The sequence below is a fragment of the Prorops nasuta genome, unplaced genomic scaffold, assembly GCF_024137725.1.
Source record: "Prorops nasuta isolate Cenicafe-Biocafe unplaced genomic scaffold, Cenicafe_Pnas_1.2 PNAS00061, whole genome shotgun sequence".
In the NCBI taxonomy this organism is placed as follows: domain Eukaryota; kingdom Metazoa; phylum Arthropoda; class Insecta; order Hymenoptera; family Bethylidae; genus Prorops; species Prorops nasuta.
The window spans coordinates 283,139-298,141 of record NW_027116858.1 but is presented as its reverse complement, the minus strand read 5'-3'; the positions used below and the strand labels follow the sequence as shown (position 1 = coordinate 298,141).

The following is a 15,003-nucleotide window of genomic DNA, read 5'->3' as shown; positions in this document are numbered from 1 at the left end:
AATAAAGTATTACGGATTATGATTGTGATGAACTTCCTGTTAGAATGGTTAGAACGTATTCTATTGGTGGGAAAACTTGGTTGCTAGGAGGCGGTCCATTTGATTTGATCAATACCATCAATAACAAAGTTATATTTTTGTATGCACTTTACACCACCTTATTAATTTATGTAAAAAGAAACTCATTCTGGAAAATTTAAAAAAGTTTATTCTGTTCACTAATTACATTAATCGTTAATTGCTGGATGTTGCTCAGTTATGCATTAAGTGCAATCGCGCGCGCGCGCAGATCTTAAATGCAGGAAATAACTTTTTATATAATGTATGTGCACGTATATACTAAACATTGTGTAAATGTATGATAAAAACAGAGTATATAAAATTGAGTGATAGTTGGGTGTTAGGCCGCAATTGGCTCAACCTTTTCCTCAGAAGTTGAGTTTGTGTAACTACAATTATTGAATTATAATCTCTTGGTTAATGATTAAACTTATAAATTTTGATAAAGAAACAATTAATACAAAAAGAGATGCGCCTAATTATAGGCGCAAGTGTTTGAAAAAGGTGTCGCGTGTTTGCACGCTTCGATTATTGCAAATCTCGAATGAAATTGAATCGATTTGAGTAGATAGAACGATGAATCGAATCAAATCGAACTGAGTCGAATCGAGTCGAGTCGGTTGATGGCCAATGGCCGCCGAGAAAGAATGCCGTGTGTCGGCTCGTTGGCCGTTGATTAATGTATCAATACGCGATTTTTAGTCGTATCTGATTGCGTCCAAATCGATAATACATAGCAGTTAACCTTGATAGAATGCCAAACCAAACCAAGAAGGACAAGGTGCGTCTTATAGTATAAATTTCACACGTCGTTTCGTAGATATTTCCTTCGCGGGATCGGCGGTGTCTGTACGCGAGTAGTGTTTCTTCAGAGCACAGAATAAAGGGACGAAAGGAAAGCGTGAAAGAGAGTGAGAAAGAAAGAGCGGTGGAACAACTCCGGCAGCCTGAGCCACCGGAATATTCCGGTGGGCATAGCGTGACACTAGCATTCCAATCTGTGCAAAGTCGACAAGCTGCTATTACGAAAAATCGCGCGCGACTAAAGCGTTCTTCTGTCACCACACTGTCACACACAACGTATATTATCGCCTACGACACACGCAGGAACACAACAGCCTTTTACTAGATTTAATAAAGTATTTACACAACCACTTGATCAATCGTCGACAGCGCGTTTTCGGGCAATTTCATACAATGGTATTCTTGTCTTTTCTCCTTCCCATTAGTATGATACCGCGAGTGCGAGTCCTTTGACTCGAATGCGCGTCTGTGCATATTGCGTGATTGTGCAAATGGTCCAGCTTACTCCTTCTGTTCCAGGAAACTGCGAAAAGCGGCAAGGACAAGGGAAAAAATGGAAAAGATGTCGACTGCACTGATGAGGTGAGGTTATATCGTTTGCCTCTATTACCTCCCCATCCCCCACGATATCTTTCTTCGTTTCTCTCCCTCTTCCCTACCTATATTCTCTCTGTCTCTGTCTTCTTATTGAATAAAACCTCTGTCATCATAAATCGCCACTATCACAAATGCCATTTATTTAAATCCACTTTTATTTAAGTAGAGATAATAAGCGCCTTCCTATACTTGAATCAAGTAATTCTTCGGTTCAATATTGTATGCCTCTTCCAATGTTTATGAATTACAGCGTATCAAATATACTGATAAGAATACACGCCTCAAAATAATTGCTTTGCATACAGAATTAGGGGCTCTTGAGTAGTTTATAATGCAAACTGAGATACTACAAATATTACTCCAAGTAAGCTTGCTATGTAAATGAATTTCATTTGTTTTAAACAATGAACGCATCTGTGTTTAAAATGGATGTTAAAAGCGAAACATTCCTCTGTTGGGTTAAATATATCTTTTTAACTGCAGTTGCAATTATTTGATCCCCCTCTGGCAATTAAATGACTGGTAAAGTTGCATAAGAAACATGATATGCTATTGAACATGGTCAACGAATAAAAAACGTATACATATGTCTTAGCACGTAACTTTAGTATATTTTCGTTGAACTAGCAAAGTTTCGGATCATCTTTATCGACTAGTAGTTTGAATGTATATTGCCAGATGTCGCACTAATCTCGAGACTCAGGCTAGCCACCCAGCAAGCGCTCTAACCTTATGTGTCATACACACGTGTAAAATGTAACACATATGACACGTTTGAAGTATACAGCTGCACTTTTACAATAAAAAGGACAATTCTTGTAATGTGCAATACCTCTAAAATCACATTAATTATGCCCGTAGACGCGCAGGTACTCTCTGTAATTATTTTATTGCCAATCGAATGATTAAAACGTTATCATCTGACATTTTCAGTGTATGTAATATCTGACACACGCAAGAATGGGGAGAGCTAAAGCGATATACGGATATGAGTAATGACAGTTGACGGATATTAGTTTAATGAAATTTATGTACACATAAACATTGGTTAAAACACGCAGTTATATATATACATATATTTAATTAAATTCGTGCATGTTCGCATACGTTTTTTTTTTACTTCAAAAATCATGACCTTTTATCTTTATTTCATATTTCGGTAAACAATATTGTTAAACTGAAAATATGACAGATGTTTGACAGTCCATCTTGAAATGGTAATTACTATCGAATAATTAGGCCAATCACGTTAATGGCAAAAGTGTCTTTATAAACGTATTAATCTTTAAATCAACACTGATCAATTACTTAAAAATAATTGCCTCATTTCGCTCCGCTGTTTCTTTATAAATACTCTTAATGAAAACATGCAAATTATCCTGATTCATTTTTATTCATGGATTGACAGTCTTTGTTTATCCATTTTAAGCATTTTACATAATCTACCAGCACTGGTCGGTTATACAAATTGCAAGCTGTAGTTTTATGATTTATTTTTGGTAAACAGTTTTTTTTTAATATTAGTTTTTCAAGGTTCTACTACTTTTTTTTTTTTTTTGATTTTACGTGCTTTTTTAAAGAGGGCGTTTCAACAAAGACTCGAGCTTGTGTCACAGCAAACGTAAATAACTCTTAAGAAGCACTACACAAGCTCTTTCTCCCTATTAAGGTCTACTGAATAGTCTAATGACGAATTAAGAATTCTTATAACGATCTTTGATCAAATCGCTCACAACACAATCTTTCAATATTAAATAAAGAAATTATTATTTAATTGTTTCCAGTTTGTTTTTCTTTTAGGAACATTGTTCTCTCTATACAATATAGCACACGCAAGATTCTTACGCTTTTTTACGACAATTACGTAACGCGTGGCGCCTCGATGAGCTTAGGAACAAATCGGATAGCAGAGAGTGAAAAGTAAACGGGGTGTTGCCAAGTATCGAATAAAAACGTACCGTCGTGTTTCATCCACGCTGTTAAATGTTGTACGATTCTCCTCTTGTCAACACAGTCTTCGATCCCTCTTTTCGGATAGAATAAAAATTCTTAAAAAGGGCATCAAGTCAAAATGTACATCTCTATACTATAGGTTTATCGTTCAATTAATTCACCCTGTAGTATAATACGTAAGAATTCCTCTCCGTGTAGAGCTATAAATGATATAAATTTTGTAAAAATAAGTACAAGTACAATAATAATTGTTGAGAAATGAAAGCAATCAATTCGTACCTATCTTTGTAACGTATGCATGCGCGCGCGCGTGTGTGTGTGTATACATAGACGGTATATAGAGCGATTATTGACCGTTTTGTTAATAAAAGTGATTATGAGAGGAATTAAGGTATCGTAATACTGTTAATCCTCTAGTGAGTGGTGTAAGGGGCAGGGTGGGCAGAGGCGTTGGTTGGTGGGAGGTAGCTGAAAGACGCGACGCGAATGAAGGAAGAAAGGTGGGGGGGGGGGGGGGGAGGTCTAAGAGCGCCAGAGCCGTTGGTCTTCGAAGAATACATACGTGTTTTCCATCAGTTGGACACTAGCAATGTTTTCTGTTCGCTATATAGTATTACTGTGTTTCTACATAATTCATTAGTTTAGCAGTTTTGACCATATAAAGTGATTATTTTGCCAGCTTTGCTTTTCACGCCATTGGCTTTTTTGTTCTCTTGGACCAAATCAAATTCAATGGAGACTGAATTGTTCGATGGATTTTATACCAACTGCTTCTTCGATCCCTGTGCCTCAGTAGTAAAATAGTTATCACGATTACGCGTTAGTCGTAGATGTTTGTCGTCGTTGCTGCCTCTCATACCTTTGTTACTTTATCGTCGATTCTATGTTTCGTACATGAGCAGCAAGTTCTCATTGTGCAACAGGTGTGACGCTCTATCGATCAAGGAATAAACGAGCTGATATTTTTACACATTGGATCTCTCGTCGAAGAAGAAGGCTTGAAATTTATGTTTTGGACGAAGAGAGCATGTTTCTGAAAAATGCGCAGTTACCGCCTTCTCGATTCAGATGTTTATGTAACGATGTTAATCATTGCATCAAATTGTATAGTTATAATTACATAGTCACTTCGTTATCGTTGTTAGAACGTTTCTTGTGCTCCACATTGAAACTGTTGCGGGCTATATCGAAAAGCGTTGCTTTCGTTCAATGTGATTTTATATTAAAAATGTTTATATTTTTAAAAATTTATCAAACACACACTCGTTGCAAGAGGATTATTTTGATAAATTTCAAGAGCTTCAGTTTGATGGATTTTGAAAAATAAAATAGAAAGGGGGGAGCTATTTCTTATTAAGAGCCAGTGTTTTTTCTTGGAATAATGTAACATTGCTGCTTCACCGCTCCATTGTGCTCATCGAGGCTCGTTCTCTTCTTCTCATAAAAAGAAGCTTTTTACATCGTAGTACTCTTGTTTATTCAACAATTTCTTCTATTTCTAATATAAACATTTGAATTCTCTTCCATTTGGAAATACTATATAGTAACACCTGTTTATCGCATTGAATCTATCTGGGAAACAATCTTTCTAAAGTTGCTATACTATATTGATAAATCTTATCATGCATCACATGACTCTCAGTTATTTAATCGTCCATGTCAATTTAATAATACATGACTGCTTTTCAAGAGGCTTGTAATCTACTAGATATTTTCATTTTTCATTAAGGCCAAATTTACAAGCATGCGCTTTCTCGGACTTTGAAAAGACTGAAGAACAAAGGGACAACTTTGCTTCGTTCCATCAAAAGGACGAGTTTGAAGAATTAAATTGTAAAAGGGTATTCTTTGTATCAGTGTCATATTTATCGAGAAACAAGTTGAGAAGAATTGGTGTGCGCTTGCCTATACCGCGTTTTTATACGTGTGTCTGTGCTACATAAAAGTAACGAAGATTTTCTCTCATAGTGGAAGACATTCGAAGGCCGTGAACATTCGCGGCGGTTTAATCTCGACTCTCCTTTTCTAAGACTGAATTTTTTATCTTTACTCTTGCCAATCGATTTTCTCCCAGCTTTCTAATCTTTCTTCTTGTCAATCTACCGTAATTATCGCGCGAGCTTTTCAATATGGATGGATCGATTATTACTAGCGATCCTGTAAAACTCACAAATTTAGAGCAAAGTCTTGGGGACACAAATGTACGGAATGTTATTAGCTCGGAAAAATTAATAGTATTTCCCTCCTTTTTTACCCTACACACACACACACATATGCACACACCTTTAGGATTTCGTCGCCGCGAAGCTATTTTTGGCGAGCAATTCAAAGGCGACGGAAATTTTAAGACACTTTGCTCTAATCTGTGTAATTTGAAACTTGAGTCACTATCGCGTATAATAGCAGCTCTTTAACGTACGACAAAGGCAAAGCGTAGAAAGTATTATAAGTTAGTCTTGTGTTGTGATCGATTTCTATTAATCGATTACGTATTTTTATTTAGTTGGCTTCTGTGTATGCGTGTGTGCAGAATGTACTCGAATATAGCTCGGTTAGCGCACGTGAAATGACTTTTTGGCCTAATTCCAGAAATATTCAATGAAATTGAATTTCGTGTAGCGTATTCGTTGGAGGCAAATCTCTTTATAAACATGATGCGAAGAAGCCAGTGCGACGAGAAATCATGGCAACAAGAGTATACATGTATATATAGCGAAATGTGCTATAATTTTCATTGATTTACATGAAAAACCTGAGATTACAGTATTTTCTTTCCCATCGACAACAGTGACACGCGACGACCATCATTTATTTCTGCCTCCATTATTGCTTTTATCATCATCTTATCAATTATTCACATTAATTTGCTCGTTGCATAATCGCTCTCGTCATTTCTCTCATATACAAGGTGTCCCTGCATCATTGTCCCAAGTAGTCCCTTTAGAAACCGACCAATGAGACGTGGTGTTCGCGCGAAACGCTTTGAATTAGCAACGGCTACACAGCAACAATGAGAATTTCCCTTCATTCGCCGAGAGTCTTCCGAGATGAGCGAATTTCCAAAAACGCGTCGTCGGTCGACGAGATACAAGGCAGCTGGCACAGCACATAGTCTCTCCTTCCAAGCAACTTCCACCACCATGCACAAGTTCCTTTTTTCTTTCTTTGAAACGCGTGCTTCTGTGTGTGTGTGTGTGTGTGTGTGTGTATTCCAGGAATTAATCCCCTCGCGCGAGGAGTTTGACCGATCGAGCGTAAAGTCAGTGGTGGACACAGTGTAAAAAATTATGTAGAAGCGTGTTGCAAGGATATTCTTATTTACTGTGTGTGTATCGATAGTAGTAGCGGAGTCTCTTTTATATCGTTACACATATAATTCCCCCCTCGCCCTATCTTCCCCGTCCAATCAATGGTCCGATGCTGATGTTAACGTGGTAGCCCACCCTACCCGCCGACTACCGACTATCGGTCATCCAAATTCCGCAACGCGGAATAATAATGCAATCCTTCAGCGGATTGGCCCTTGGGAGCGTGTTCAAGAAGAAGGCAGGTTTCTATTGCGAATGATTCAGTACGTACTATGTGAGATTACTTGTGGTCTTGCTAAATCAAGAGAACCCGTCGACGTTGCGCGCCAATTTTCTTTATCCAATGGAGCAGCTCAATTTGTTCCATTGCTAGAAATCGACCTTTCTAATTAACGACCTTGACCTTTTCTTCTCCTGGGCCATTCGCCCTTGGCGATCGTTCGTTCTTTGCCACACGCGCGAATTTAATTGACCAACCTCTTTATATATTCTTCTCAAAAACACAACACTGACATTACGACGCTTTTTACTCACCCTATACGGCGCATATTACATAAACATCCGTGTTTGAACGCGCGATTACTGTCATCTCGCTTAAAAAAAGAAAAAATAATTAAATATGGATGCGAATAGAATTGGACAGGGGAGCGACAAACGTTTGAACGAATGTTAAAAAACACAGCTGTGTACCTCAAGAGAGAGAGAGGTCTTCCTTCTCTGAACCGAATGAAATATTGATGTACTTTTGTTTTTCTAGGCGATCAAAGTGGTTGGCGGTCCACCAGGAATCAACGCACCTCCCCCTCCACCGACGCTCATCAACAAGATCAAGTATCAGCCCGGAGGACCAGTTATTAAAAAGGATAAACGGCAGAGCAGCTCGAGATTCAACATATCGAAGAATCGAGAACTACAGAAATTACCACTGCTAACGGGTAAGGTGAAACCTGATGGAAGCGTGTAACGCGTAGGTGAAGCAAATGACGACAAATTCGTCGCGAGTCAGGCGCGATGATAATAAGGACGAGGAAGGAACCAGAGAGAGCCCCCCGCAAAACGGCAGGGAGGGAAATGCATCTTCTTCTTCTTCTTCTTCTTTGGAGAGAGAGAGAGACCGCGGAGATGGAGGAATTTTAAGATTTCTCCGAGGAGCGACTGAAAGATTCGAAAGAATGTTGGAAGAGCGAGCGTGAGAGCTATTTGAAGAATTGAGTGCGCGAGTTTCGATGTGACAGGGTATAGTATTTTGACCACTCTCCCTGGCCTTACTCAATATCGGGTTGGGTGGCTGGCAGGGAGGCAGGCAGGCAGGCAGGCAGGCAGGCAAGAACGGGGATCGCGCGTCGGATACACCGGCCGGGCTGTTTCGGTGAATTGGGGTTGCTGTACGAGTGCTTACGTCAGAGTATATCGATTACGCAGGGGAGGCGCGTGCGCGCTTCGATTTTCCTGTCATTCTCCAACGTAAACAGAATCCTCCCCTGGTACCACCGCCCTCGCGCGCAGCACCGCACAGCATCTGGTTCTCGACCCCGTAACCGTTATTAGGCTTCGAAGCCCGGACCCGCGGTCCCGCTTCTCAACCCCAGCACCGCGCTATACGTCTCTACACCACTTACCACTCTTCGTCTATAGCATTCGTGTCCACTTTACACTCCACAGTCTACTGGCTCTCCTATAAACTCCTCCCTTCATCCTTCTTCTTCCAAAAAGTTTCCATAGATCGGTACGCTCCTCTTTCCGTCTTTGCATCCTATTCTTCAACTATTATACCAATCGAGACTCGTTCCATCGATCGAACCTTCTCGATCTTGCCTCTCTTCCCTCCGATCGGACTCTTCCTCCTCCTCCTTTTTTTTTCTTTCTTTTTTTTTCTCTCTCTCTCTCTCTCTCTCTCTCTCTTTCTCGATAATGTGCAATCGCCGTCTCGGTGGTGTATCTCTGGCAGTGAAATTAAGTAAAGTTGTAGTGTGTCGTAGAGAGTAAGAGAGAAACGTTTGAACGAACACTGTGCGACCTGGAAAAGAGAGCCGGAGAACCTATCTATCGATCGGTAAAAATTGTAGAGAGCAACAGTTTGCTGGTGTGATAAAGTTGGAATGGCAAATGTATCGTGCGAGAAGCGTTCGTGGGAATAAGCCTTTTCGATGGTATTGCAAAGCTGCGGGATGCGAAATGGTGTGAGAGTAGCGATGAGAATAATATTGTAAACATATCGTTGTGTACGAGGTATTAGGATTATCCGTCGGAGTCTGTGCGTATCAGCGTCCTCGTTTTTTCCCCCTTCGAGTGCTTTGCATTTTCTGGTCGTTCTTTATTCGAGGAGAGGAGATATAGAGAAATGGTACGAGTAGGAGAGTTTCATGCCGTTGGCTTGCCCAAAAGTCCTAGCTATCATCAAGATTTAGCTTTTGCGACGGTACTGCTGCAAGACTCGAATAACAAGCAATATCATACCACCTTTGTAAACCATTATCAACCTTTACAGCCCTTGTTGATCGGTAAATCAAGAAGAAAATACTTATAATTTTATTTGACAAAATGTTCAATTTAGAAAGCCTATTGATATTTATTCGTTCAACTGTATAAATTGACACTACATTTGTATTATTCTTTAATTGCAGAAACGCAACAAGGCAACGAGAGGGAAGAACTTTTTATACAGAAACTGCGTCAATGTTGTGTCCTGTTCGATTTTGAGTCCGACCCTCTATCGGATTTAAAATGGAAAGAAGTGAAGAGAACTGCTCTCCACGAGATGGTAGAATATGTAACAAAAAACAAGAATGTAATCACCGAGGCGATATATCCAGAAGCGGTGAACATGGTTGGTATATACGAATCTAAAAATGTAGTGTAATAATGATGTATATAAAATTCTTATTTCTCGTGCATCCAGTTCGCAGTCAACCTGTTCCGCACTCTTCCACCGTCCTCAAATCCAAACGGTGCCGAGTTCGATCCGGAGGAGGACGAACCTACTTTGGAAGCTGCATGGCCACATCTGCAATTAGTTTACGAGTTTTTTCTAAGATTATTGGAGTCACAAGACTTTCAACCTTCCGTTGCAAAACGTTATATAGATCATAAGTTTGTTCTGCAATTGTTGGAGCTGTTTGATTCGGAAGACCCGAGGGAAAGGGATTTTTTGAAAACAACGCTTCACAGGATTTATGGCAAGTTCCTGGGCCTTAGAGCGTATATTAGGAAACAAATAAATAATGTTTTTTACCGATTTATATATGAAACTGAACATCATAACGGCATTGCCGAGCTGCTCGAAATTCTTGGAAGGTGCATACGTAATAGAATATATCAAATATAACATGCCAAAAATATTTAATATCCATGAGTGTCGCTTAAATTACATTTTTTATCCTTTTACAGTATTATCAACGGTTTTGCACTTCCATTGAAAGAGGAGCATAAAGTATTTCTGTTGAAAGTTCTTTTACCGCTGCACAAAGCTAAATCTTTATCCGTGTATCATCCACAGCTAGCTTATTGTGTAGTTCAATTTCTTGAGAAAGACCCATCGCTGACTGAGCCGGTTATTAGGAATTTATTGAAATTTTGGCCAAAAACACATTCCCCTAAGGAAGTAATGTTTCTCAACGAATTGGAGGAAATCTTAGATGTAATTGAACCAGCGGAATTCCAGAAAGTTATGGATCCATTATTTAGGCAACTAGCAAAGTGCGTCTCTTCTCCTCATTTCCAGGTAACTTTTTAACAGAGAGAGAACAAAGATAATTTCCATCGAGATCATCGGGCTAATCGCTTGCTATTAATATCATTACTTATTTCAGGTGGCCGAAAGAGCTCTGTATTATTGGAACAATGAATACATCATGTCATTAATATCTGACAATTATTCCGTCATTCTACCAATAATGTATCCAGCGTTTTATACAAACTCACGTAATCATTGGAATAAAACGATACACGGCTTGATATATAATGCGCTTAAACTTTTTATGGAAATGAATCAGAAAGTATTTGACGAATGCACTCAGCAATACAGTCAGGTACATTGAGATATCATTGGGAATAGTTTATGTAAAAGTCAGTTGGATAATACGGATCCAACAATTAATTACATTTCAAATGTCATCATCTTTTGCGAAACAATAGGATCGTTCGCGAGAACGGAGGCTCATGAAGGAACGAGACGAAGCATGGTCACGAGTTGAAGCGCTGGCAAAGAGGCATCCAAATTACAATGTCGCTAATAAGTATTTGACAAATAATCCATTCTTATATCCTCAAAATCCTGATAATGCTTTACCGGAGGAAGATGGAGATCCAGAGCAAGTCTCGTTAACGTTGGAAAAGATTGAAGCTAAAGCTAATGAGGTAAAATATATTTATCGACCAGAGTTAAAATTTTAACTCGTATGAGAAAGCAAATGTCTAGCGTAATCTTTCCTTTTCAAATATCAGGTAAAGAAGATGACCAATGTAAACAAGGTGAAACCTTTGTTACGAAGAAAAAGCGATCTACCCCAGGATTCCTACACCATGCGAGCGTTATCCGATCACAAACGTGCTGATGAGTATCTTGTAACACCCCCAGATTCAAACAACTGCTAGTCCTTACCATACTCCCTTCCAGTTTATCCTCTCTTTTGTTGTGGTAATATCAGAACTTAGTTATTTTCTGCGGGAAGGGGATGGCGATAATTTAACAATACTTTGGCTGCCTTGAAAGCCTTAATGTGCAAAATCAATAATATTCAATGCATGAGGAATTCATTTCTTTTCAACTAAATCTTGTATCGTACGAAATGTGGAGGCGGGCTGTTAGGGTTTATATGAAACAAAAAGCAGAAGGAGAAATAATTTACATTTTATTTGCGTTTTTCTATACACTATATTCTCTCGCATGAAATATAGCTGACGTAATTCAAATATTTCAAGATAAACAGCATCACACAACAGTGGTCATAACAATACACATCTTCTGTGGAATAATAGCAATTGTGCAATTACGGTCCATCGGTATCGGTAGAAAACGTACTTATTAACTTGCTAACATAATGATCAAGTGAAAATTGAGATTTTTTCATTACAATTTAATTCAGAAGCGTGTATAAAACTTGTGAGCTTTAACACAAAATCTGCGCTCGTGTTAATGATCGAATCATGTTATCTTAGACGTATACGACAGCGCTGTTTTAGAATTTTAATTCTTTTAGATTTGAATATCTCTAAATGTATGTAATACTACTTTTATATCTGTTGTGCCTGGATATACCTGTGAAAGAGATTCACAAAAAATTTAAGCGAGAACCAGCGGTTAAATAACAGGCTACATATCGCTTTGCCAAATACTAATCGGTATTAAAGTTTTTCAATACTGCTTGGGGGTAACACTGCGTTGTTATGATCTATTAGCTTTATGGTCAAGCAAAAATAATAAATTTATTGTTATGGCCAGGAGACGTGAATAAGATTTAGGCAAAAATGAAAAAAAAAGGTAAAATGAAAAAAAATGAAGAAAATACTATTAGTCTTTACCGCTGCTGGCAAGCTGTTGTGTTAATATAATCGGTAATACCTTGTTGAAAAATAGATACAATAAGCACTTACATTAAATATTAGATATAAAATTGCAGATGATTGAAAAACGATCATTTATGAACTATTCCTATTCAAGAGATATCCTGTTACTGATGATAATCAGTCAGTGGATAATGAGAGAATGGAATAAAAATGTTATTAATTATATATTATTTTTAGTGTGAATTATCACGAAACAAGTAGGTTTATAGTATTTGTAGTGGCTAATGAATGCAGTCAAATAAATTGTTCACGTTCTAAAGACGTGATTCGCGTTCCGATGAATATCGCATTTTATAATGACCATTATACAAAAGAAAACTAAGAGATTTTCATGAATAAAGCACTAATTAAAGAAACAAAAAGACATCGAATCAAGATAATGTGCAAATATGTTTATACAAGCCTGTGAAAGCTTAAAAAAAGATCATGAAAATTTCTTAGCACTAGCTGTTATGTATAAGAAAATTGTGTTAATTTTAACATGTACCACAGGAGTTTTTTCATACGTACTTTTTTCAATATATACCAAACAAAAATAAACATATCATTTACAGAAACTTCTTCTAGCAAAATCTGCTATTATTTTAACATAAATATCCAAAAATTGTATTATGTTAACTATAACTGTAAATATTATGTAAATAACGTAACTACATTTTGAGCGAGGTCTTATAAGTTTATAAAGCTTAAATATAAAACTCCTTATAATCGTAAATTTCATTAGCGAAAAAGAAGAACAAAACTTTTTGGCAAATGAGCGTTAACATAAAATAATAAGAAACTATTATAATTTAATACTATATACTAGAAACGCCATGATGACATCCACTGGCTAGAAGAGTGATATTCGTTTTATATTTCTTTAATTGGATTAAATGCTTTGCGTAAACGCTTTATTGATATTATGTACAGTAGACTATCGAAATTGTATTTTTATTCGGTAATTTCATAATAGTTATAGTACGTGTGCAAATACTCTTACGGCGCATGCATGCAGTGCATACCGTACTATAGTATATACATGTAGCTAGTGTTGCAACTTGCAACATACAGTAAGATCAGTATGTCGTTGCAGTATTACATATAGTTTGTACCGCAATATTAAATAACAAAGTATAATATAAAAAAGATAGAAAATAAAAATATATTTTCATTTTTATCAAGTTTTGGATAGAAATTTCATTAAAACCGTTATCTGAATTCGCACTATTTATAACAATATTCTCTAAATGTTCTTATAGACTGCATTTTAATATAAATAAGATTAATTTAAGATTATACCATTTTTACGAATTGCTTCCTTACGTATGGATTATTACATTTCATTTATTGAATCAATTTGATTCGATTTCAAATGTTTTCACTAAACATATGTTTTTGCAATTTGCAAATTAAATAGTTTTATAAAAAAAATAAAGAAGTACTATGCAATTTGTAGAATCTTGTAAAAATATTTAGGCCTGCCTTTTTTTTATTAAATCAATCCTATTAATTGCCTTTCCAGTGTTTAAATTTTGATTACATTGTTAATTTTTAAAGATGCAGTTATATTAATAGATTAGAGGAGCGTTTTTAAAGAATTGTGCAATCTTATAGTAATAAGCAAGTCCCATCCTCTGTAAATAGTTAGCAAAGTAATTATTGACAATATTGGCTCGTTATATAGATTCAGAAAATAAAAGCTCTTCTATTTCTACATACTTATCAATATTGAAGATGTATATTCACGACATTAAGTGCAGAAACACTGGAAATACCTGATAGACAAATATACAGGATATTTCCAAATATGTATAAGATTTATGCATTTTATTTTACGAATATGCAACCGTATATAATATTGATGAGCATGTGCAGGAATTGAAAAGTATATATTTTCTGAAATTTCTATCTGTAAATATTAGGATATAGTTTATGAATTAAATTAAAAAATGTGTAAAAACATTTGTATAATGTTAATGCATTAACAATGGTAAAGCTTTACATTGCTCATTTCATTTATCATTTGATTGCGCGGCGCGGCGGTATTCAAAATGCCGAAATTTATTTTAACCGAAAACGATTAACGCTTACTTCAATTCAGATAAAACAGACCCTCTGAAATTATCGTTTGCTGTTGTCATACTATGTACTTGTTCAACGAATTGAACGCCAGAACGATTACCTATGTATGTATACATGTATGCATGTATTTTTTTATGGTAATATATAGTTTATGACAATTGGGATTTTTACCCAAATGGATTTTGACCATTTTTACATAGAGTCATAATAATACTCATAATCTCCTTGTGTCAAAATCCACGCACTTGGGTAAAAATCCCCCAGTGTCATAAACATACAACCTTGTTTATTGCAATCATTTAGTTAATCTTCAGTGCATTATGTGAATTTGTTTTAAAATAAAATCTATGTCAGCCCTCGTATTCTTTACGAAAATTTTCTGTATCGGTAAGAACCGAAAACGATATATGTATTGTGTACCGATATTTGTCATTAATTTTGATTCAACGAACGATACACATCGAAATTTTTCAGTAAACATGCAGAACTGCCCTAAACTGCCCTAAAGGTGCACAGATATTTCCATTTTCCAACTCTCGCAATACTTTGGGTACGTTCACAATTTTCACAAAGCATGCTGCGATAGCATGGAAAACTACATGAAAACATGCCTTACTTTATTGAGCCGGTAAATCATTTTTAAAAATGCATT

The 15,003-nt window shown here is 36.8% G+C and overlaps 1 protein-coding gene across 9 annotated transcripts; it reads left to right on the top strand.

The window, feature by feature from the left end:
* The first annotated feature begins 227 nt into the window (after positions 1 to 227).
* On the top strand, positions 228 to 13,450 carry LOC136784606 (serine/threonine-protein phosphatase 2A 56 kDa regulatory subunit gamma isoform-like). 9 transcript variants are annotated; one of them, XM_066745380.1, is made up of 9 exons: positions 228 to 841; positions 1,384 to 1,446; positions 7,480 to 7,657; positions 9,347 to 9,549; positions 9,622 to 10,016; positions 10,110 to 10,443; positions 10,532 to 10,750; positions 10,857 to 11,078; positions 11,166 to 13,450. In XM_066745380.1, the coding sequence occupies exons 1-9, from the start codon at positions 815 to 817 to the stop codon at positions 11,313 to 11,315; spliced, it is 1,791 nt and encodes a 596-aa protein (XP_066601477.1). In that variant the 5' UTR covers positions 228 to 814; the 3' UTR covers positions 11,316 to 13,450. The 9 variants fall into 9 exon arrangements, with proteins under 9 accessions (XP_066601477.1, XP_066601478.1, XP_066601483.1 ...); XM_066745381.1 differs by having other exon boundaries at positions 228 to 1,260; XM_066745384.1 differs by lacking the exons at positions 228 to 841; positions 1,384 to 1,446 and adding exons at positions 3,998 to 4,077; positions 6,630 to 6,960.
* The last annotated feature ends 1,553 nt before the right edge of the window (positions 13,451 to 15,003 follow it).